The sequence below is a fragment of the Cucumis melo genome, chromosome 11 (genome assembly GCF_025177605.1).
Source record: "Cucumis melo cultivar AY chromosome 11, USDA_Cmelo_AY_1.0, whole genome shotgun sequence".
Taxonomy (NCBI): Eukaryota; Viridiplantae; Streptophyta; class Magnoliopsida; order Cucurbitales; family Cucurbitaceae; genus Cucumis; species Cucumis melo.
In genome coordinates this window covers 29,728,973-29,753,654 of record NC_066867.1, presented here as the reverse complement: position 1 = coordinate 29,753,654, position 24,682 = coordinate 29,728,973, and the positions used below count along the sequence as shown (strand labels likewise).

Here is a 24,682-nt window from a genome sequence, read left to right as displayed (position 1 = left end):
TAACCAACAACCAATTAAATTCTTTTGACAATCTCATCAAATAGTCTTAAGAGTCTAAATGAATTTAACTCAACTAACCTAGGGGACACGACACCTGCTTACTACCCTAAGAGACTATTTTAATTTACCCTAAGAGACTATTTTAATTTTTCTAAAAGAAAGAAAGAAGACGAAGTAGTGAATTAAACACTTGAAAGACTAAGCTAATTGAATTAGAAGTAAATAAATAATACATTTAACACTCTTTTTTGGCTCCATGAAAATCTCTTCCCCTCACTCCTTCAATCTAGCCTCTTTTTCTCCTTTCCCAATTCTCACGTACAGACCTCTCTCTCTCTCTCTCTCTCTCCTTCAACGTATTCAATGGCGGCTCTTCAATTCTTCGCTGTTTCAGCCGCCTGTTTCAGGTCTCCTTCTTCTCTATTTTTCTTTTCTATAATCATATAATCATTTTTTTATTCAACATCGTTTGGCAGTTTGAATGATTTGTGAATTTGACCTTTCACCTATCACAGCAGCCTTCTTTGATTTGTCGTGATTTCGTTTCGCTTTTCTTTTTTTCTAACTCTGTGGCGATTCGATTTTGTTTTTGGTTACTGGTTCGTTTTTGTATCGCATTGATCTTTGAAGTTGTTCGTTGGATTATCAAGTTTGAGCTCTTTGTTGTTTTGACCTGATTTGAGGTGTCGATATTTTAGGTTGTAGTTCGTACCTGAGGAGGCATGGTTTCTCCGCCGATGGAGGAGCCTGGACAATTGAAGCGCGCGATGATTGATTCGACTGCTGGCGCAATTGCTGGTTGTGTATCTCGGACGGTCACGTCTCCTCTCGACGTGATTAAGATCAGGTTTCAGGTTGATTTTGGCTCTATTTGCTGCATTTGTTTGATTTCTAGGAAAAGTAGAAGAGAGAAGAACGATATGTTTTAAGCAGCGAATATAGTTTTTATGTCGTTGGCTGTAAGAACGAAATTGAACTTCATGTTTTTCTCTCCTCTTGCTGGATGAGTCCGTGGTTGTTTTATGATTTTAATTGGAAGTTCGAAACTGCTTCTGTTCTCAAAAGTGTATAGCGTACTTTTTTCTTTCTTCGACGTTGTTCATCTCACTTCTTCTGTTCAGCGTCTTGATGTGGCTTTGTCTTACGCAGCAGGATAGAAGCGTGCATATGAAGCTTTTGATTGTTCCAACTGAACTCTTTACACATGGAATTTCCACTATGGAATAGTTTCTTTATTTCAGGATAGTTGGTTTTGCAGCTGATATAACTGTGGTCTATCACTAATAGAACTTCAATGTAGATTCCATTGATTGACAGCTTCTTCTTCTTTTTCTTTTTTGCATTCTTCTGTGCTTGCTACAGAGTAAAATTTCCTGTGTGACTGTCTGCTATATTACGCGAGTTGTACTCCTTGCTTTGTGATGTATGCTTATATTCATGTTAATTTTGTAGGTTCAACTTGAGCCGACAACTTCATGGGCGTTGGCTCAAAGAAGTTTATCTGGACCATCAAAATACACTGGCATGGTCCAAGCAACAAAGGATATTTTCAGAGAGGAAGGCTTACCGGTTGGTTGTTTTTGCTTGTTTAGAGATCATGTTATATGTACTCTGCAATTGACATGTTATGTTGGAAATATATAGTTTAGGGAAGACTGCAATTACACTTTCTTGTTTGCCTATTTACATTACGTTACTCTTATTAATGCAAGAAAGATAGTGTGCATTTGGAAAGATATGCGATGTTTTTTTTGTGCGTAGAGATACTTGAGGAAAATTATGTTGTTTACTTGATAACTGATAATGGAGGAATAGGGATTGAGAATAAGGAAGAGGAGAGGTGAAGGTCATGTATTTGCTGATCAAATCGTCTTGAAAGCTCTTTGATGAAACCAATGTGGAACTAGGTAATTGCAAGTATGGTGATTGGATGAAAATTGGTTTACAAAATAAAGATTGACTGGTAGCTAATGCAGTAAAAATCCACACAAAACAGGGATTTTCAGAAGATTATCCAGTGTACCTTTCAAGACATGTAATGCTCTAAGTTTGATTATAAATTTGGAGGAAAAAAAGCTCGCCAAACCTGTACTCTTATCTACAAGTTTCTGATCTTAAAAGGCTCAATTCTAATCCGCTGCTTACTTCATTCTTGGTTTTCTTGAGACCTAATTTCTTTGTTAAATCACACTAACACTGTGTCATACTTGATTGAGTAATTGAAGGTTTCAGTTCCCTATGGCTTGTTCCTGTTCAGTTGTATCTGTATGCTTCCTACAGCTATATTCTTTTGACATTAGAAGTTAACACTGTGCATGTATTTTGTGACTAAAGTAACCAATATAATTTAGTATACTTTCTGAATGGTTCGACCATTTCCCCTTTCATTTGTTTACTTGGACTGTTTCCACTTCTATTTGACTTTCTTCTGGATATACTGCGGTGTCATATACATCCCAGATTTTTTTTCCTACAATAGAAAATGTATTTCTTCTTTCTTTAATTCAGAGTTATCTATTGCAGGGTTTTTGGCGTGGTAATGTTCCTGCTCTGCTCATGGTTATGCCATATACAGCTATACAATTTACCGTTTTAAATAGACTGAAAACATATGCCGCTGGTTCTTCTAAGACAGGTACTATTTAGAATATACATGAAATAGGCAGCCTAAGCATACTTAAACTAGTTAAGGCATATATATCTTCACAACTGTATTGTTTAACCCCCCACACCCCCACCCCCACACATATAAAGGAGAGATGGTCGAAACAATAATAATAAAAATTATAAAGAAATTAGAATATGGATATGGATAAGGTTTAATGGGGGGATAGAATTAATGGTGGAATCTAGATATGGATGTAAGGTGCTCTAATAGCCATCCTAAGTCGACCCAGTTAAAAGGGATAAACTATGAACTAAAGCTTTGAGGTTCAGATCATAGTGGCCATCTAGTATAATACCAGTTCCATTCAAGTTCTATGAGATAAAAATGTTGGAGGATCTAACCTTCTCCTGGCCTCTGCCTAAACTAGCCAGACATCCATAGTTGTTAAATAAAGTGATGAACAAATCAAATGTTTTCTTCCCTCCTCCATCGCCTCATCTTCCCTCCCTAAAATTGGAATAGAGGAACATTCATGTTTTTTAGTTTTAGCATCTAATATGTAAAGAAAGGAATCCATGTAACCAAACAAAAAAATCGACTACCTGGTTTCATGTAAGAAAATTGAGTATCATTTCTCATTGAAAAAAGAGATCATTTAAGTAAAAACAAATAATAATAAATAAATGTATTCTCCCTTCCTCCATCCCCGAGATTCATGTTTTTTAGAATTTCAACTTTTTTTTTTCTTTCTCACTGGATGCATTCTTCTCAAAGTGGTTTAAAGAAAAATTGAGCTCTCTTTTTCCAATTTCAGTTGATACTCTAGAACAATCTCTCTTTTCTCAATGAGATAAATGGACTCAATTTTCTTGCCTGAAACCAGGTAGTTGATGTTTTATTTGGTTACATAGGTTCCTTTCTTTAGATCTAGATGCTAAACCTACTTGTGAATCAGAATTAACTTGTTTCTGTTTTTATTTATCGATCTTGTCTGGTTTTATCTGATGCAGAGGCCCACAAACAGTTGAGTCCATATCTCTCTTATATTAGTGGGGCACTGGCGGGGTGTGCAGCAACCGTTGGATCATATCCATTTGATCTTCTTCGAACTATACTGGCTTCACAAGGTGAACCGAAGGTATCGAACTTGATGAATGACTCATTTTTTCTTATGGCACAACTAGAAATTGTTTTTACTATCGGAAGAACTGCTTTTGTGAACTATGATTGTGTTTATAACAAATAATGCTAATGTGCATAATTTTGATGCGAAAAATGACTTCACTTGTGCATGCGAAAAAAGAACACAATTTAACTTCTTTTTCTGAGTACAGTTTTGCTTTTTCAAAGATCTCTCAAATATTCTTTAGCCTTTCAAGCATTGAGCTGAATTGGGGATCTCTATCCTTTTTGTAATTTAAAAATCAATATATCAGTCTCCTCCCCCGTGTATAATTAGACATACATTACATTCTTTTGAAGAGAAAGGGATGAAGAAGATAGGCGTCGTCAAATGTACACTAACAATTTTATTTGGACAGCTTCTTAAAATCCTTTTATTTCTATAGGAGAATTCGAGTATGTTTCTGTGTCAATGATCTACAATTTCCAAGAGTGTACCGATGTTGTGAGCAACTTAACAATAGCATGTTTGCATAAATTTGTAGATATATCCAACCATGAGGTCTGCATTTATTGATATAATCCGAACCCGGGGGTTTCGAGGAATGTATGCTGGATTGTCACCTACACTTGTTGAGATTGTTCCATATGCGGGTCTACAATTTGGCACTTACGACACATTCAAGCGATGGACTACAGCAAGTCTACTACACCATTCTTTTTTTTCGATTGTTCGTTTTTTTTTTTTTTTTTTTGGTCGCTTATCTCGCTCCTTATCTCACAGTTTCCCTTGAAATTATATTTGCAGTCGTGGAACCTCCGCCACTACCCTAATTACGGACTAGGTAATACAGAAGATGGCCTCTCAAGCTTCCAACTTTTTCTTTGTGGATTGGCTGCTGGCACATGTGCAAAACTCCTCTGTCATCCACTTGACGTGGTTAAGAAAAGATTTCAGGTACGTATTTTTAGCCATCTATGACCTTAGATTAAAAATAGATTAAGATGATAATAATAATAATAATAATAATAATAATAGTGTAATGGAGTTCTCAGGTGATTCATTACCCGGTTAAATTGGCTATAGAGTATATTAGAACGAGTTTGAGATGAGTCTTTTTTAAGTGTAGTTTTTTTTCTTTTTAATATCTATTCGTGAGTGTCCTAATCACCCACACCTCGATTAATCTCACACAAGGCTATAACATTTAGGAAATTAACTTTTAGGTATATGGTTACCCATTTTTTTAAAAAAAAATATCATAATGTTTAACGAAGTAGGTTCTGAAAATTTTATGAACTTGCACTATTCTGAAGAAAGTAACTTGATTAATGTTTCTTTTAAGAGATGTGTTTATCAAAAGCATTGTTTTTGAAAGACGATCTCAAAAATCGTCTTGATTGCGTGCTTTCTTTTTGCACATAAATCAGATGCTTTCGGAGATTATATTGAAATTTCAATGCAATTTAATATATTTTTTTGGGAAATGCTTTGAAAATATAGATTAGGCGTTTTGCTTTTGCTTTTGCTTTGCTGATTCATTGAAATTTTATAGATGTACTTTTAGATCCTTGGTTAAATTAACTTTTGATTTCTGCTGAGTAGGCCTTGCTTGTTGAATATTTAATAAAAATCCCTTTCTTTTAACAGCTTTCATAAGGTTACCTAGGTTCTCTTAGATATACATAAACCGATTCAAACACAATGGACCTAGAAAAAGATTCTAGGTAACCACCAACCACGAGAAAAAACTAGGGTTATGTTTGACATTTTAAAAACATGGGATTGAAATTCGAGAAACTTTACTAAATCATTTTTGACATTCTTGATTGAAGGATCTAATTCAATTCAAAAATGACCCACTTATTTTATAAATAAAAGAATACCAAAATTGCAAAATAGCAAAAGATAATCATTGATTTTATTATATTTACAATTTTTTCTTCGATTATATTTTGGGTAGGTAGAAGGGCTACGAAGGCATCCAAGATACGGTGCAAGAGTGGAACAACATGCTTACAGAAACATGTTTGACGCTTTGAGACGAATTTTGAAAAAGGAAGGAACTGCTGGGCTTTATAAAGGCATAATTCCCTCAACAGTGAAAGCTGCTCCCGCTGGCGCTGTTACCTTTGTGGCTTACGAGATTACTTCTGATTGGCTTGAATCTATTTTAACTACTTGATCATTTATTCTCTAACCTTTTTTTTTCACTTTTTTACCTAAATTCTTTTCTCCAGGTTTCAACTATAGAATGCCCCCAACATAGAAAAAAGATAGGGCTATGGCATTTTTTGTTTTGTTTACATCCATTTAGATTTTGAGTTTAATGTAGAGATGACGGTGCTTTCCACATAGAAATTTTATCGAAAGCACAAAATAAACCTCGAAGGTTTATTCTCCGAAGTCGTGAAGAATTTATTCAGATTTTTATTATGAATGAACATCAATCAAACTAACACTTTTTTGTTTGTCTGGTTTATTTTTTTATTATTATTATTATTATTATGTTTAAACGAACTAAGGAAGATCTGAAAGAACGCCTTTCAGAAGTAAAAAACTCAAATGAGAACCTTTAATTTAATTTTGTATCCAATATAGTCTATAACAAAAATAAAAAGATTATTAGTTGTAGTGAATATTGTAGGGTTAATTGGATTGTGAGTCATTCTCAACTCAACCTATATTTTCAAAAAAAATTCAAAATAGTTATATATTCAAAGTTTAATTCAAAATTTCAAACATACATACAAACATAATATAAATATAAAAATAAATTTTATATATAATATTAATTTGGATCGGATTGACCCAAAATTCTTAAAATTTTCAATCTAATCCTTATTTTAAACTAATCCAACCCACATAATATGGATTAGATAATCTAAATGGTTGGGTTATTCTTACACACCTCTAATTAGTTGTGCAACCAACCAAACAAACAAAAAAACTGGAAAGGTTTATAATTTATTAAATTAAGAGTCTAACGACCTAATAAACACAAAAGGTTAATTACAAATTTTAGTTTTATGTTCTTCTTGGTTTTAAAGTTTAGGAAGTGCCTAACATGCCTCTTTAATTTCATTCTTCAAAATTGTCTAATTGGCTTTCAAAACTTGACATATAAAAAAAGACTCAACATTAATCCATCCATTTGAGATATAGAATTGACTTTTAAGTCTAAACCCTTAAACCTAGAAATTTGTGTTATGTAGATTAGTGAGTTTTAAAAAAAAAACAATAGAATTAAATAAAGCCAAAAACTCTAGTGGACATAAAGTTAAAATTTCAAGAACTTATTGTATACAAAATCGACAGTTTAAAAAACTCGTATAAAACCATTTAGAAAATTTTTGGAACCTTTATTATTTCTTCTTAGGAGCAAAAGTCGCCCCCCTACCGTTGTTTTCATGGCTCCATTCCTGGAAGGAATTTCAAAGTGTCAAAAATAACATTAAAAAATTTAGTACATAAAAATTAAATTTTAATGGTTAGTCCCAAAACACAAAAAGAGAGAGAGATTGAAAATACATAAAAACCTGTCATTTAGAATCCTTGATTTTGTCTCTAAGACTGTCCTCTGGAGGCAGAGACAGAAACTGCAAAATGGTTTGTATTTGAGCAACACTAACATTATACCTTTCAGCAATTTGGTGAGGTCCCATTGGCCCATCATGATCATCAGCCTTACCTTCGTGTAAGAGAATTATTTGTCGCATTTGTGCTACGTTTAGTGTTCCTGGTGGGGCTGGCCGATCCTCGTATTTACTCGATTTTATATTTGTATCTCTTAGCTTTGGCATTGGTCTACCGTATCTCTCCACCACAGAGGCCTGTTACATTTATTAAATCACAAATTCATCACATTAAGAGTTCTTAAAATGGTAGGTGCATGTTTAGAGATGATTTTAAAATGTCAAAAACAATCGCTTTAGAACAAGACAGGAAACAAAACTTTTCATTGATTGAATGAGAAGAGTCTAAAACTTGAGAAACAAACAATAGTCTAAAAGCTTGAGAAAAGAGTCCAAAGTTTCAGACAAAACTTTGAAACTTGCTTTTAATCACAAAAATCAATTTAATGACTAAATTTTCACTTTTTATTTTTGGAAATAGTCTAATTTAATACTTCTGAAAGCAAATTTTATTTCATGAAATATGATTTTGATTTTAAAAATCATAAAAGTGATTTTAACTGTTTCTAAATCACTCTCAAACATGTCCTAAGTCATTAACTCGTTTGAGCATAGTGAACAAAACACCCATTGTCACCTCACAAGTCAATGGATATATATATATATATATATAACACTTGTCTTGCAAATGATCATAAGATTATCAATTTGTATATATAGATAGATGCAGAAATACAAGAGATTGTCCAGAAATGGAAAATTATCCAGATAGCCAAAGAGAAGAGGAATCTCCTAGCCTAAATTTTGCTTATACACCAAGGAGGATCAGAAAAAAAATTCTTCCAAATAAAACAATAAAACTTGCCTCCTCACCAATATATATAGAGAGAGAGAGATAACTAAATCTCCATACTTCTGATGTAAGGTACCACCAGGATTTTGAAGTAAGGAGTTATTATTTAAAAAAAGGAAAATCCATTGTTGTGTAGCTTAGAATAAGGAAGGACTTTCCACGATTTTGAAGACAAAAACTATTAACTTATATTCTTCCGAAATCACAAATTTAAATAGTGTTTGATATAGTTGATAAAGATTGACTAGTTACCAAGTGATCAGTTATTTACTAACAATTTATATTAATCTTTTATTATCTTTATGAACTTATCAGTAGGATCACACCAGATTCCTACATTAAGGATTACTAATGGAGTAAGGAAGCGAGCATCGGATAATACTCAACAGTTGAAAGCAGTCTTAAAACTTGTATTCAATGTCTAGAATTTTGAGAATAATTTGGCAGCTTCTTATGGAAACTTACCTCCCCCATCTCAAGTTTTCCTCCGGGCTTTGATTTTATTCGACCCACCATTTGGCTAAGCATGGCATCAAATTGGGGATCTCGTTCTTCAAGCCTGTTTCCCGAATCACTTGCAGTGACATCACCTGAAGGAACAATAGAAAGTGGTTAGCATTCGATTATATTGCATCCTATGAATCAATTCCTGTCAGCAGAAAACACATCAAACTGATTTTGAAGTGACTTTCAACAACGCTTGAAAATTCACATACAAAAAATCAAGCTCGTTATCAAAATCCGATTATATAGAACTCAAAGGAATTCTATCGAGCTGCATTTGGTTCAACCGGTGAAAGAGAGTCAAACAAAAAGAGCATACGCAAGCCTAAATCATTTGGAAGTTTTTTCGTGGCCTCTGTTTTTTCTGTTTACATGTTTAGACACTGGAAGCCTAAATCAACGGAAGCTGACGAAAAAAATACGCAATAGAAGCAGAGAACAAAGAACTTCTAAACTTTGTCTCCATAAATGCAACTAACAGAAATAATATAAGAAGAAGAAGAAGAAAATCACAATCTGAGAAGCAAGTGAACTCAATGCTTAGGATACAAAAAGATCACATAAAATCGTAACCAGAAAGAAATGCTCACATTCAACAGTAACCTCGTCCATAGTTCTACTTCTACAAAATCATACACTAAGAACAAAGATAGACGATAATGAACAGTAACCAAGAGATATTTCAGTTCAGAAAAACAGAAGCCGTGAAACAAGAAAAAAACGGAAGGAGAACAGTTATTTAAGTGATGATGATCAGATCAATAGTAAACGAACTTTTAAATTCGGATCCTAATGGAGAAATGCTGCTACATTACCTACGGAAGATAATCAATAACAGCAAAAGCTAGTAGGAGAATGCAGAAGGAAAAGAAACTATCCAAAAAACTGAAGCTCGTTATCGAAACCAGAGATAAACAACTCATACGAATTCAACAAAACTGCATTTAACTCAACAGAGAAAAATACATAATCCTCATGCATGAATCTCCGGTCTCAATTCTCAAAACACCACAAACGATTAACAAATCACAATTACCGGAATCAAGAGAGCCACTCTCCCGTGCCTTCTCGGCAACACGCGGAGGAGGCTTCCGATCAACGATGCTTTCCATTTTCAACGAAGAGGCAGTAGTGGAATCGACACTCGAAGCCGGTTTGATTCTTCCAGCTGCTCGACGAAATGCCTGTCCCATCCTTTCCTTCTTCAAAACGAGCAACGATCTCACAGAACTAACTGGAATCAGAGGTTCAGATTCGTACGAAAATTGATCAGAGCCCTACGATACGGAGGGTTTTACGAGAAATTTTCAGGAGGGAGAAATGGAGACGAAATCAGGAATCGGGTGAGTCGTGACTCGAATTTTACTGAGTTCGAAACTCGAGGCGCCAAGAAGAAAATAAAAGTGTTGGGAGGGCGAACGTGGCCAATCCTATAATTCTCCACGTAATGGAACTTGGTGTGGTCATTGTGTATTTATATGTCTCCTCCTTATGGGCCCCATCTTATTAAATGAAGCTTTCTGATTGGAGAAAAAAACAAGAGGAACAAATTAGACAAAATTTATTATACTTCAATTTTTTTTAGAAAGGGTAAGTATTTGGTAAATTTTTCTATTTTTGACTGTGTTCTAAAATATCTACATAAACAAAAATCTTAAGGTATGCTTATCCAAATAGATAGTAATATTTTACCATGTTTATAAATATTTTAGTTAATTTTTATATATTTAAAAATAACTTCTTCTTTTTTTTTTATGTTTGGTTGCTCTCAAATTTTCAATTTATATAAATGAATTACAAAACATATAAAAAAATTTGGATGTTAAGGGGTGTTTTATAAGTTTAATTTTGGCCATAAATTGATGACAGCATAAATTTTTTTGACTTGTGTGTTTATTTAATCTCTAATTTTTAAAATAACAAATTTAGCCTAGAAATATTCTCATTCTTGAAAAATTCAAAACAAATTTGTAAGATCATTTTCTAATTTGTACCTAAAGATTAATTAATTTTTAAAAAAATGAATAGTTGCAAATATAATCATTGAATTAAAAAAATTAGCATATATAGCAACATTTTAAATATAGCAACATTTTAAAAAAATTACAAATATAACGTAAAAGTTTATTGCTATAGAAGTTTATCACTAAGTTACATTTGTAATTTTTAAAATTGTTACGGTATACTTAATTTTTATTCTTAAAATTGCTTCCAATTATGGTTTAAAATTTTGTTAGATACATATTATTAATTAATTTTAAAAAAAATGTTAGAGAGATATTATATATAAAATCGATAGTCGATAAATTTATTAGATATTTTTTGAAGTGCCAGAATTAAATAGATGTCTTGAATTGAAGTGACTAAACTTGTAGTGACAATAATAGTAAAAAGAAAAAAAATACATCTATATTCTCCAAAAACATGGAAAACCAACATTGGTTTGGTTGGCAATATCATTCATCAACAAACTTCGGCTTAAAAGTAAAGTCGTATTCTTAAATCATAAACAAAAATGTACCAAGTTTCAACTAAATTAGTCAAGTGTTGCCGATGCATAGAAAAGAAAATCGAAGATTTTTAAGTATTGTAATATCAAAATATACTGGTATAAACCACGACAAATCAATAAGCAATCTCTTGTTTTTAAGGATGCTATGATTTCCATTCATTAAGTTTCAAGCTTACTATTACGGTTGATATTGCTAATACATGAACCTTAAATCTTGAACTTTTCAATGCTAATATTCAAGTTCTCAATAGGTCTCATCTCACCTTTGGACAAGCACGTCGTGGTGGCTTCATTATCAAGTTCCTTTTCAGAAGTGGATATTTAGCTTTCACTTTTGTAACAATCTTAAAGCTCTTGTTTCCAGCGTTGTGGTCATCAAGGTCAGTTCCATCGACTGACTACTCTAATTCATATGAAGTTTCTGATAAATCGCCTTGTTCCTTGCTTGGTCAAGCTGTTCGTCTGGTTCCCAATCAAAATGCCAACCTTCACTAGCAAGTTGGAGCCTCTAAATGATGCTTTTAAACTTCCATTCTTAAATTTCTCCAGTAGCAGATAATACACAATTAAAAAATATATATATAGATTCATCAAAACCCAAAACTTCTTTCCAATATCAACACAAATTCAAAATAATAGAATCACCAAATATCCCAAAAGTTCAATAGAACCTTACAAAAAGATTCATAAACCAAACCCAAAACAATAAAATTAAACTCCAAAATCAAGTGAATTAACTCAACCCAGATCCACTTTCAATACCAAAACAAAGAAACTCAAAGAACATTACAAAATCTTACTCAAACAAATGCCATTATAACAACTTCATCAAGAACAAATATCCCAATGAAAGAAAAAACCCAACATCCCTAAAAGGAGGATTTAAACATGATCCCATCAAATTACAGTCGGTAAAACCACAGAGTAAACAAATAGGAAAATAAAAAATCAAATAAAGAACCTAAAATGAAAAGGGAAAAACAGTTATAATAATAATATTCAACCACCATCGATAGAAAACAGCAGCAAAAAACCCAAAAGCCAACGTGATTGAAAACATTTTGAAAAAAAAGAAGTCTGAAAAAAGGAAAAACCAAGTCCTCAACTTCAACTGATTACGAAGATTGAAAAGAATAAAGAAAAAACAAAAACACGAACATGAACATATAGCATACATTATATTTTGGAAATATTAATTAAAAATGAAGATGAAAAAAGAGGGGGGAAAAAACGTACCTGGGTTTCAAAAACAAAGCTGAGGCTTCGGTTTCATGCTGCTAATGAAGAGGTTGAAAATCGAGGACTTTGGGGGAAGGGGGAAAAAATAATAATAATAAAATCATTTAAATAAAATTTGGAAAGCAAAGTCAGAATCATAAACAAGAATGTAAATTTACCAACAACGAGGGCTACGGGAACTCGACAACGACCCGAGAGTGAAAGATTAGCTATGAGTTTCGATTAAACTAGCCAAGTGTTGTGGATGAATAGAAAAGAGAAGACTTCCAAATGTTATAATATCGATATATACCAGAATAAACTATGGCAAATCAAGAAGTAATATCTTGTTTTGAAGGATGCTAAGACCCTTTTCCAGGAATCAAGTTTCAAGCTTAGGTAACACCTCACTATTACTATTGCTATTGCTATTGCTATTACATGGACTAACAACTACTGCTCTATCTTCAATCTTGAATTTTTCAATGCTAATTTCCAAGTTCTCAGTAGGTCTCACCTTTGGACAACCACGTCGAGGTGGCTTAACTATCAAGTTCCCTTCCAGAAACGGATCTTTATGCTTTCGCTTTTGTTTGACGTCCAACAATCCTAAAGCTCTTGCTTCCAGCGCTCTAGTTGTCGGGGGTCGGTTTCGACTACTAACTCTCCTTGAATTCATATTAAGTTGCTGATCAGAAACGTTTTGGACGACTTCAGAAGTTTTAGCTACACTAGGATCGTTTGGTTCCTTGCTTGTTTGGTCAGGTCGTTCTCGTCTCATATGCATTATAACAGGTTCGTCAGTTTCAGCATCGAGAGGAACGGGCAAGTTTAAGTCTATTAAGGCACGAGATTGATTGAGGTCGATTTCCTTTGGGTTTCCATCAAGGCTAGATATGGGACTGCATCCAGATGAACTAGAAGATTTCTCCTGCAACAAATCTCCACTAGGCAGAATGTTCTTGCTAGTATCGGAACCGTCTTTAGAGCAGTAGGCATCCTCCTCTTTCGGTTTGCAGCAGGAATCCTCCTCTTTAGGGTTGCAGTAGGAATCCTCCTCTTTCGGTTTGCAGCAGGAATCCTCCTCTTCTGGTTTGCAGCAGGAATCCTCCTCTTTTGGTTTGCAGCAGGAATCCTCCTCTTTCGGTTTGCAGCAGGAATCCTCCTCTTTCGCTTTGCAGCAGGAATCCTCCTCTTTTGGTTTGCAGCAGGCATCCTCCTCTTTAGGTTTGGAAGCTACAGAAATATTACTTGTACACTTCAAACCAAAAGTATTTAATTTCCTGCGTTTTTTGGTTACATTTGTAGGTTTCCTCTTAATGTCCAATCTCGATTTTTGGCTAAACGGGTGCACAATACCGTTCTGAGATTGTGTGCCATCCAACTTGATGCAGCTGTGATCCTTCAAAACTTCTGCAGGTGAATCCATAGAATCTGGTTTACAACTAACCGGAAGCACTTGTTTCGACTTTGAAACATCTGATGGAGAATAATGTCCATTCGAAATGACTTTTTGTTTCTTGTTTTTCCTCAAGGCTTGAGAAGTATTGGCAGTCTCAGCCTTGTCGACACATTGGTCCTCTTCAGAATCAGATTCCTCCATTGACTCGCTGGAAGAACATAGGGCATGATTTTCGAAATAAGATCTCGATGAAGAAACGGTTAGTAAGTCTACTGGTAAACTTCTAAGTTCTCGAATTTTTGATGCACTTCCGTTAGCCAGACTGGTGTCGACGATGGTAAACTTTAAAATATCAGTGTTGGCTGGAGTTCTTGGTTTGAGATAACAATGGCGTTGCTGGGAAGGAAACTCCTCTTGGTCCACTTTGGAGTCATCAGTCCACCCATTTTCTTCGTTGCTCTTACCATCTTTATCAACATTATTGTCAAGCTCAAGTAGTCCAGGATCCAAAGCAACTTTACCAAGGACGTCACTGACAGAATCAAAATAGTGGTTACCCCGAACCAGCTTTCTCCTTGAAAACTTTTTGATACCTGGGACAAGAAAGACCAATGAATGCTTCATACCAGCAGTAAAACCATTACTCGGCTGCTCAGAGTGCCATCCACGAGCAAGCAAACGGGGCCAAACAGCTTCCCAGAAGAGATCACTCGATCGAGCTTTGCTCAACCTGAAATCTCCCGTTAGATAGTTGACAATTTCTAGTGGAGTAAGGGCAGAACATGCTTTCCCAGTAGGTATTTCAGGGCGGAGAGAAGACCCATGGTTCGACTTTACTGGATCCATGGAAACGCTTGTAAGATCTTGCTTCTCTTTACCAATCCCCACTGCATCCACAAAAGCTTCCAATCCAACTGTGGCCTTCAAAGCAAACACGAATTCTTCAAAAGAAAATTTGCCATCTCCAAATGATTTTGTGACCTGACAGTGCAACCATATTTTTTAAAAAACATACTTGGATGGAGAAAAATTAAAGAACATGCAAATGCAACAAAAACATTCAATGCCTTACAAAATTGATTAAAGAAAAAAACAAAAAACAAAGCAGATTTTATTGGATTATGATAAAAGTACCTCCATTAATGCATTCTTGTTATCCTCTGCTACATGAAGAAGCAACCGAGAAACCAATTCTTGTTGCCTCCAACCTTTAAACAATCTCTGTCCATAGACACATTTTCTGCCTCGAGTTTTCCGACATTCACACCATCGGCAGTACTTTTCTGACTGATAAAACCTTCCATAGTAAAAGGACAGAATATCCCCCATCTGTTTGCTTCCAACAAACTTCTTCACCAAAACAAGGTTTTTCCCAAATATGTATAAACCAAGAAGAAAACTGGCCTCTTCTATATTACTCCAAGGCTCACCCGAGACACCAGGAACCAGATGGAAACCGTTGATGTTATCCTTCTGATCCGTATCGGTTGCAAGTACTGTTTCTTTTGGCAAAGCTAAATCTGCTGCTTTACTGACCTTTATTTTACTACTTGTCGTCATTTTCGTTGCCTCAATGATCGATTTTGCACTGTCATCTTTCTGTTCATCTTGAAATGATTCACCCTTCAAGTCCTCCTTTCTGCTGCATTTCTCAACTTTATCCTCATGTAGCTTACGCTCCATCCAATGAGCTTCCTCGGAAATCCACATTACCTGGACAGGCAATCCCACAAAAAAATCGTGGAGGCTGCTATCCTGAATTTCCGCCTCCTTGCAACTCTGGAGCCAGTTAATATCAGATTTCAACAATAGAGGAGGAACTTCAACTTGATATTCTTCACCAACTCGAGGAGAAATCTCTGGATCTGAAAATTCATCGCATATTTCAGAATTTTCCTGAGAAACCGACTGTTCGGGAGATCCATCTTCATTGCCATCAATGTCTTGGTAATTTTCTTTGACCAAATCCATCTGCCAAAAAAAATGAGTTCAGCATCACAAAATGTGCCATTTATAATCTTGCCCCTCACAAATCTGTTTCAGCTCAACATATTTTAACCAAAACTTGCAAGATCCGCACATTCTCATAATGATCTTAGCTTTGCACCGTATTCTATTACTAAATTCTATAAATCAACTGATAAAATTTCAAGATGACAAGAAAAACTAAAGCCCCTCCAGTATTAGTATCACAATAAAGTAAGTTAAAATTACACAACTTTTTAAAGCTTTAGCATCTCCCAACCAAAAACGTCAACCTTCACTGGCAAGTTAGAGCCTCTAAAATGATGCTTTCAAACTTCGATACTTAAATTTCTCCAACGCTACTAGCAGATAATGTACGTATAAAATCAACAAAAAAAAATCACAAGATAATTCAGCTGTCCAAAATTTACACTGTAATAAAAACTACAACTCCTACATTACATATACAGTGTTTACAATGTCCTAGCGTGCAATCAAGAACTCAATAGAACCAAAAAAGAAACAAAGAAAAATAAAAATATTCATAAAAAACCCAAATTTTCGTTCCAAAATCAATACAAATTCAGAATAATAGGATCACCAAACATCCCAAAAATTCAAGAGAATCCTTACAGAAAGATTAATAAACCAACTCAAAACAAAATAATAATAATAATAATAATAATAATAACAACAATATCATTAAATTCCAAAATCAAGTCAATTAACTCAACCCAGATCCACTTTCCATACCAAAACAAAGAAACCCAAAGAACCAAACAAAATCTTACTCAAACAAATGCCATTACAACAACTCCATTAAAAAAATATATACCCCAAAGAAAAAACCAACATCCCTAAAACAAGAATTCAAACATGATCCCATCAAATTATAGTCACTAAAACCACAAACATCAGTAAATGAACAAATCCCAGACTAAACAAATAAGAAAAAAGGAAACGAACCTAAAATAAAAGGGAAGAAAAAGAAGAAAAGAAAACCCCATTTATAATAACAATATCCAACCTCCATTGATGCAAAACAGCACCAAAAAAGCTCAAAAATAAACGTGAAAGAAAAGAAAAAAAACAGCCTGAAAAAAGAAAAACTAAGTCCTCAACTTCATCCGATTACGAAGATTGAAAAAGAATAAAGATAAAAAGAAATAAAACCATGAACATGGATATACAAATATATATATACAATATGTTAATTAAAAACGAAGATGAAAAAAGAGAGAGAAAAGGGAAGAGAGGAAAAAAAAAAAAAAGGCACCTGTGTTTCAAGAACAAAGCTGAGGTTTCGGTTTCATGCTGCTAATGAAGAGGTTGAAAATCGAGGACTTGGGGGGAGGGGGAAGAATAAAAAGGGAAAAGATAAAAAAAAATGAGAAATAATTAAATAATGAAAATGAAAATTTGGAAAGCAAAGTCGTTTATTTATTTATGTGAATTTAATATTATTATTTTTTAAGGAAATAAATCGAAGGCGCAAAGTGGAGTTGCTTCACTGCAGTAAGTGAGTCGTGGCACGTAGGATTCTTGATTCCCGCTTCGGTTTTTTTGGATTGTTTTATCTTTTTTTTTCTTTTCTTTTAATTTGTCTTTTTATTCGTTCTTTAAATCCACAATTTTTATTTTCTACGTTTTTTCCTTTTCTTTTTTCTTTTTCCTTTTTTGTTTCTAAATTTTTTCCTTTTTTATTTTTTCCATATATATACATATATAGTGTTACTTTTTTTTTGTGTATTTTTTAATTTGAGTTGTGACTATGAGTGAAATTTGGATATTTGACTTCTAGATAAAAATTGAGGAAGATATTTTCTCAATAAATTGAGTTGGGTTGGAATTTTGTTTAGCAATTTCAATGCATGGGGGAAAGTTGTGTTTAGTTTTGTCATGAAATGATGTTTTGTTGAAAGTGTGGTGGGTTGATTATTTGAGTTTTTGTTTGTTCATTGTAATAATGTTTTTTTTTATAAGTTTTTTCTTATAAAATTCTTATCGATATAAAAGAATCGAAATATTTACAAAATATAGTAAAAAAAAACTAAGATTTGTGAGACGATTTAATAGATTTTGTTATATTTTGTAAATAATTTTAAATATTTAAAAATATCTATTTTATCTTTTTGAATTATAGATTTATTTGTTATTACGTGAATAACAAGTGCATTTTCTTTAGTCATAATTTTTATATTAACAAGTTTTGTTGCCCAATTATATTGTGTTATTAAAAGATCCTTTTAATAATTATTTGAGTATTGTTTGGTAAACATTTAATTTTTTATTTTAAAAGATTAAGCATGTAATAGTTTCTCACATTCTAATTTTTTACATATTAACTAAATGATTTGACGTTAAAAAATATGAAATCGTCTAAAGTTGTTCAAAGATAACCATTGTTTTTTATAAGTAAAATAGTCACCATATAAGATTTTGATTTTTTTTTTTTTAACAAAAGTTACGAATATTGCTTTTCTATTTTTTGTACCAAGATTTTTATAATTTGTTATCAATTTCTTATTAATATTTCACGTAATATTTTGATGTACATTTCTTAATAATGTTTTTCGTAAATTTTGTTTCAATGAAGGGAGGAGCACGGTCGAAGTTTTGTTGACTTAAGATAGGCTAACTTAGAGCTTGGCTAAAGCGAAAGGCTTACCAACCGCGAAGGAAAGGCCTAAGGCACTTGAGCCGTATGCAGGGAAAAACTCGTATGTGCAGTTTTTAACAGGGAGTGAAAGAGCCATATATAAGAACTTTGTTTTGTTTTAACTCAAACAATTATCTTTTAATATTATTAAAATTTTTGAATGAAACATATAAATCATAATTGCTACAAAATGCGACCTTAGCGTGATTAAATATATAAACATGATTTTTTTTCCATAAATTTTTATGCTCTATAGTTCACATTTTACTCATATTTTCAACAAACAAATCAAGTTATATATATATAATTAAGACTTGTAGTGTCTCTTTAATGAATAAATTAGAAAATTGGGTGGATAGAATAATAAATTACAAAATCATAACACTAAAAATAAAGGTATGTTATTATTATTATTATTTAATAATATTGAATGTAGTAGCACGATGTTGCATAAAAAATTGATTTGGTTAAAAGCTGGGTTGGGTTTCATCACGTGTTAGAGCAAAAACAACCTTAATGAAATAGCAGCTTCTTGTAGTGGTGAGTAACAACAGTATGCAGACTGACTATTGTAGTTTGATTTATAATGGTTTGTGGTACTAATTATTTTAGTATGTGTTATGATAATTTGTATGTTAATATAGTTTGAATTATAATTTTTTTGTACTACTATTCTTATGTGCAATACATATTGTTTTTTTTTTTTTTTCTAGTATAATTAAAACTATATGTTCCATCAATTTATATAAATTTAACTGGATTTTAATTTATGTTAAAGAACTATCTATTTGAGTCATTTACGGAGTTACCTTGGTTAAAATAAAATGGTTAAAAATGTACTGGATGCAATTCATGTATTTCATTCACGAAGCTCTTTTTTTTTTTAGGTACAAACTTGGTTATAAAATAAATAGCATGACTCATAATTACCTGCACTTCCCTAGTTAACTTTTTCATTTGTTTAATTTTGTTGACTTTTTGGTTTTTACTGAGTTCTTAAATAAAATTTCATATATTTTTTTGTAAACTTTAACTAATTAAAAAAATGTTATGGTTTTCTTTTCTAATTATAATATGCTAACTTCAAATTGATATAATTTAGTATTTTAACCTTAAATTAAATTTTTATATTTTTATAATTTTTTTATCAAAATATATTTGAAAAATAAAAAAAAAAATCAGAAAGTTTTAACCTCTGAGTTTTTTTTTCAACATTAGGCTAAATAATTATACTTAATTACATAATTGTACTCTGATGAGCTATTATTTTATAAAGAAAAACGTGACTTAATTTACCTTTCACCCTTCCTTATAGATATGTATCTAGAGGAAACATTAATTTTAAACAAATAAATTAAAGAGAGATAATTTTAAAAAGACAATCTAAAACTAATAATAAGTTTATAAATTAAAGAAAAAATGTGATATTAATTGTTCTTTTGCATCTAATTAAGTAATTATTTGATTTTAGTTTTTTTATATATACGAATTACGAATTACTAATTGAACACATCCAAATGCAAATATTAATTATTCATATACTTAAAATGTAGACAAATAGAATCATTTTCAAATATAACGAAGAAATTGAAACTCTTTACAAACTGTAGCAAAATTATTAAATTCTCAGTAGTTCATTTGAGTTTTTTTGCTTTATTTTGTAAGGAATTTCAATTTTTGCTATTTATGACAATTCCTCCAATCAAATTTCATATATTTATCAATATCCACGATTCAAACAATGCTTAAAATAATTTAAAATTCACTCACGAAGGCGTAAAATGGAGTGAGCTATAATAACTCACGCATCGTTTGGGTAAAGTTTAATTTAGTTTAATGATTAGAATTATGATTTCAAATAACCCTCGTTACTATTCTTCAATCTCAAGTAGGTCTTTGTTTCAAGGGTTGAGAATTTCGTCGACCAACTTTCATACACCTCTTCCGGTGACTTCACCAACAAACTTCCAACAATTGTCGCCAACCAACTTTTCGTTGCCACTAGTCAGACTTTTAATAAAAGCACTTCTAAAAATAGTTGTCACACACATTCGTGTCTTTATTTTAGAAGGTATTTATCAAAAGGGTTTAAAAACAAATCGGTTTTAAAGCTTAGGTACATTTGTTTACTTTAAAATACTAACGAACGAGTTATTTTACCTTCAAAAATTAATCTATATATATTTAACTACTTTGATTGTTATGGTTGCCATTTATGCACATTTTCTTATGAAGGTTAGAACTTGTACATTTTTAAGTTCATGGACGTCTTATATCATTATCTCATTTAACTTTCAATCTCTTTAATTTCAAGATTTATTGAAGTGTTGTAGTTCGCTTATATTTAAATTATTCGATACATAAATTTCTCTAAGATCAATTTGAATTAACAATATATTATGTAATCAGTATGTCATGTGAATATTGAATTCGTAAAGTTAACAAAAAAAAAATCCGACTTGCAACCTCAAGTAAAATAGTATATATATAAATTACCATCGAGTTAATCTCGACTTCCGTAAATAGTATGTTTGTTTATTTTTTAATAATAGTATTGCTTGTTATTTGCAATTGAAAAAATTTGAAATTAAGGCATTGGTGATCATAAAATTACACAAAAAGACAATGGAGGTAAGTTTTATTTTTATTTTACAAAGGTAAATTGTTTAATTTTTAGTATTTAAAAACTCGCTTTTTGTTATGTTAAACTAAAAAAAATCATCAACAACTTTATACTTTGTATAGAAAATGTCAAACTTTTTAGTTAAAAAAATATGATTATCGTTAGTTTTGAATGAAAATTATTCAAATTTTGTTTTAAAAATATTTTTGAACTATCGATTTTTTTTTTTAAATACCATTAAATTTAAAATAAGTTAAAAATAATTTTATTGATCCAAATTGTACACCAATTTTCTCACCAACCATAATTTTAAATTTACTGGACTATTAACAAAGATCGATAGATCACATATACACAATCAATCTCAAGAGTTATTTATAATTAACATACAGATGATTGTCAAATAAAAAAGTACATTTGACTATTAACACCCTTTTGATAGATTTATTAATATAATTTTTTTATTTGACTAATTATTATGTTAGTACGTTTGAAGAAGAAATTTTTATTTTGGAATTTTATGAGATTTTATTGAAACTTATATTTTAAATATGGTTTAAAACATAGATGTCGATGGATATATGGAAATGTTAATTTTAAATGAATTTTGATTTTCATAGATATTTATAAAATTATAAAAATAAAAAATTCAAAAAATAAATTTAAGTTAGCAAATAAATATTTTATTATTTTCAAATAAGTAAACATGTATATCTATTATTTATATTATATTTACCTAAATTAGCGTTATTTTGATATTTAATTCTTGTGATTTGTAGATTTTTCTACTATGTAATGAAAATATCGTTTTACCACTCCTACCGATATGAAATCCATGGAAATGTGAAAATTATCGATAGAAACATCCAACATATTGACGTAAATTTGAATTATGGTTTCAACTTAAAATTTTGATTTTTCTTTTGGATGCTGAGAAATTTTGCGTAAAAATTGAATTAATTAAAACATTTTTTTTAAGTTTAAGAGTATGTACGAAACTTTTTAATAATTCGTGAATATTTTTTAAACAAAACTTAAACGATTTTCATCCAAAACTATATTTTTAAAAGTTTAAGAGTATTTTAAAATTTTTTGAATGCTTAGAGGCATTTTTAACACAAACCATATAACGTCAGGGGTATTTTTTTATAATTTAATTTGTTTGTTTATCATACCAATCAAAATGTGTTTAAAATGCAAGCTATTTTAAATTGAGAATAAAATAAATAAACATTATAAAAAAAATTAAAAGATGATTAATATAAAGTAGAGATTACAAAAAAGTATTTACCGTAATTATAAAAAATTACTTATTTGATTTTCCAACCTGCTGTTTTTAAGGAGGATGAGAAATATTATATTTGATCAATTTCAAACTATGTAGAGTTTCATTTTTCTTTTTCATATCACGTTATATTCTTCGTAAAAAAAAAAAAATTATTTACTTACACTTCATGACAAAAGCTACTAATAAATACTAAATAGAAACTCGATGACTTTAATTTTGTCATGCAATATAAATATTTTCTTTTTGTTGATTTTTTCTTTTTCTTTTTCTTTTTTTTAACCATTTTTCAATTAAAATTACGTTCAATATACTAACCTCAAGCACATTTAAAATAAGATATTTTTAGAAAATGACGTAGAAAGGTATGGTAATTAATATATTTACCTCCCTCTAGTGAGTTAATGCTTCACATGTTATTTTTTCAAAGGTTGTCCATTGTTATGCATCATTGGCATGGATGTGAAATTATTTCAAGTTAGAAGGATATTAATTATAGTTAAATATTTTAGTTGAAAATTGTGAATTTTGATGAAGTTATTTAAAATATATAGCAAAAACTCCATTTAATTAAAATCAATGACTTTATAGAAATTTGTATAGCGATTCTTTTTTGTTTTATAAGTAGGCAAATTAAAACAACACATTAAGAAAGAAAAACTAACCGACTTGTTATTCTATGTAGAAGTCAACATGAGAGAATAAGGCAGTTGGAGAAAACGTCATTCCAACTACATGATAAACCAATCGATAAAGCATGTGTCGCGCTGTTATGAGCCAACTTACATTCTCTTCAGCAGCACATTCCTTTCGAAATGCCTATAACTTCAACAGTTTCGAGTTCCATGCCATCGCGAAAAGATAAAAAATATCGACCACAACAACATCATCGACAACATTACACGAACCGCGATTATTCCAACTTCGAAACCATCCTCTCTCGACATTCATTTTCAGTTGGGTTGACACAAGAGGGTGCCAACGACACACCTCATGAGAGCTCGAAGCATGATCCTCAATTTGAGGCACACCTCATCGACTGATAGGAGAGGAAGAAAATAATTAAATTAAAAAACATCGTGGTTTAATTTATCAATTTATTTATTTATTTTATGTATGCCAATGTTTAAACTTTTATCGTTATGTAATGAACACAACTCAATCAAGATAAAAGTTTGTATTATTAATCTCTTCGGTATGTTTTTACTGTAAAAAACACCTGACACTCCTCGTTTGGAAAGAAAAAACTCTAAACAAAAAAATCTCCCACACTAAGATTTTTCATCAATGGCTAAGATGAGGTGGACTTAACTCGACACAAAGTTAAACAAATGTTTAGTTCATCAAACATCTGTATGTACTTGAGAATAATAGATCTCGAGTTGAGATTTTGTACTTCAAATTTGTACGAAAAAACGATATAAATAGTCATAAAAAATAGCAGGATCCAAACTCCCAGTGATGGCTTAGTTTCCAACAACAAATTTGGGTGATGGTGCTAGACCCACGCCATATAAAAAGTTTGGATACTCACTCTCTACTAAATGATTTGTTTGAAATTTTATTTTCCATGGTTAATTTCATATCTTCCCTGGCTAAAACCAATGACCCAGAAAGAAGTTGCCACGCTATGAAGTTGAATTGTTTAGAAAGGAAATGAATCGAAGAACTTTTAGTCTCTTTGAATTCTTAAAAGAAAACTTTTTTTTCTTTCTTTCTTTTACTTTGTTACTTTTTAAAGATTCATGGTTTAAAGATTATTTTGAAAAAACAAATAATTCAATAAAAAAGAAAAACAAATTCTTGTTTTTATTTTGTTTTGGAAGACACTTTTGTTTCAATTTAAAATTTTTAAATTTAAATTTAAAATCCAGTGTTTATGTTAGAAATTTATTTGAAAACGAAATAGTGTATTGTTCGTAATTTTAGGAATATATATATATATATATATATCATTTATTGTTTTTTAAAATGCTCTATTTGAGCAATTGTTTTTTAAAACCATTCTTGAAAACAAATATACCTTAAATGGTTTTATTGTATTTTTTTTTTCGTTTTCTAAAACATAAAATGAAAATGAATGACAAACCAAACCCGACCTTAAATTTAACCTAATAATTTTGTTAAAAAAAAAAAAACATATTATCAAGTCCAACTCATCATTTAATGGTCGAAACATTATTTTGTTAAGTCAACCAATAAAAAATGGATTTAAAGACCATTTAAAATCGTTATTCAAACCTTATGAACTAAAAACGACTATTTCAAAACTTCAAAGAATCACATAGAGACGTC

At 31.3% G+C, this 24,682-nt stretch overlaps 3 protein-coding genes across 13 annotated transcripts; 1 reads left to right on the top strand and 2 right to left on the bottom strand.

The window, feature by feature from the left end:
• The first annotated feature begins 236 nt into the window (after positions 1-236).
• On the top strand, positions 237-6,202 carry LOC103497864 (mitochondrial thiamine diphosphate carrier 2-like). 3 transcript variants are annotated; one of them, XM_051091866.1, is made up of 8 exons: positions 237-407; positions 699-847; positions 1,453-1,569; positions 2,524-2,635; positions 3,619-3,746; positions 4,276-4,428; positions 4,539-4,688; positions 5,695-6,202. In XM_051091866.1, exons 3-8 carry the CDS (start codon positions 1,525-1,527, stop codon positions 5,914-5,916), a joined length of 810 nt encoding a protein of 269 aa, XP_050947823.1. In that variant the 5' UTR covers positions 237-407; positions 699-847; positions 1,453-1,524; the 3' UTR covers positions 5,917-6,202. The 3 variants fall into 3 exon arrangements, with proteins under 3 accessions (XP_050947823.1, XP_008458464.2, XP_008458463.2); XM_008460242.3 differs by having other exon boundaries at positions 699-854; positions 5,699-6,202; XM_008460241.2 differs by having other exon boundaries at positions 699-854.
• Positions 6,203-6,982: 780 nt separating this feature from the next.
• Positions 6,983-10,164, bottom strand: LOC103497865 (uncharacterized). 2 transcript variants are annotated; one of them, XM_008460244.3, is made up of 5 exons: positions 9,760-10,153; positions 8,685-8,809; positions 7,423-7,564; positions 7,271-7,330; positions 6,983-7,153 (listed from the first exon to the last, which is right to left on the bottom strand). In XM_008460244.3, the coding sequence occupies exons 1-4, from the start codon at positions 9,914-9,916 to the stop codon at positions 7,299-7,301; spliced, it is 456 nt and encodes a 151-aa protein (XP_008458466.1). In that variant the 5' UTR covers positions 9,917-10,153; the 3' UTR covers positions 6,983-7,153; positions 7,271-7,298. The 2 variants fall into 2 exon arrangements, with proteins under 2 accessions (XP_008458466.1, XP_008458465.2); XM_008460243.3 differs by having other exon boundaries at positions 7,271-7,564; positions 9,760-10,164.
• A 1,117-nt stretch (positions 10,165-11,281) lies between these two features.
• Positions 11,282-17,238, bottom strand: LOC103497866 (uncharacterized). Of its 8 annotated transcripts, none has more exons than XM_051091863.1 (5): positions 17,097-17,238; positions 14,990-15,826; positions 12,971-14,836; positions 12,472-12,538; positions 11,282-11,726 (listed from the first exon to the last, which is right to left on the bottom strand). In XM_051091863.1, the coding sequence occupies exons 2-4, from the start codon at positions 15,824-15,826 to the stop codon at positions 12,479-12,481; spliced, it is 2,763 nt and encodes a 920-aa protein (XP_050947820.1). In that variant the 5' UTR covers positions 17,097-17,238; the 3' UTR covers positions 11,282-11,726; positions 12,472-12,478. The 8 variants fall into 8 exon arrangements, with proteins under 8 accessions (XP_050947820.1, XP_050947819.1, XP_050947818.1 ...); XM_051091862.1 differs by having other exon boundaries at positions 11,282-11,721; XM_051091861.1 differs by having other exon boundaries at positions 11,282-11,697.
• Between the last annotated feature and the right edge of the window lie 7,444 nt (positions 17,239-24,682).

Bases quoted from the DNA above. Each gene is read 5' to 3' on its own strand.
- LOC103497865 (XM_008460243.3), bottom strand. From the start codon at position 9,916: ATGGGACAGGCATTTCGTCGAGCAGCTGGAAGAATCAAACCGGCTTCG. The intron at 8,810-9,759 runs GTAATTGTGATT...TTGTTCCTTCAG, and splicing joins GAGTGGCTCTCTTGATTCCG to GTGATGTCACTGCAAGTGAT. The intron at 7,565-8,684 runs GTAAGTTTCCAT...TAAATGTAACAG, and splicing joins GAAAACTTGAGATGGGGGAG to GCCTCTGTGGTGGAGAGATA.
- LOC103497866 (XM_008460245.3), bottom strand. From the start codon at position 15,826: ATGGATTTGGTCAAAGAAAATTACCAAGACATTGATGGCAATGAAGAT. The intron at 14,837-14,989 runs GTACTTTTATCA...TTGCACTGTCAG, and splicing joins ACAAGAATGCATTAATGGAG to GTCACAAAATCATTTGGAGA.
- LOC103497864 (XM_008460241.2), top strand. From the start codon at position 723: ATGGTTTCTCCGCCGATGGAGGAGCCTGGACAATTGAAGCGCGCGATG. The intron at 855-1,452 runs GTTGATTTTGGC...TTAATTTTGTAG, and splicing joins TGATTAAGATCAGGTTTCAG to GTTCAACTTGAGCCGACAAC. The intron at 4,429-4,538 runs GCAAGTCTACTA...TTATATTTGCAG, and splicing joins CATTCAAGCGATGGACTACA to TCGTGGAACCTCCGCCACTA.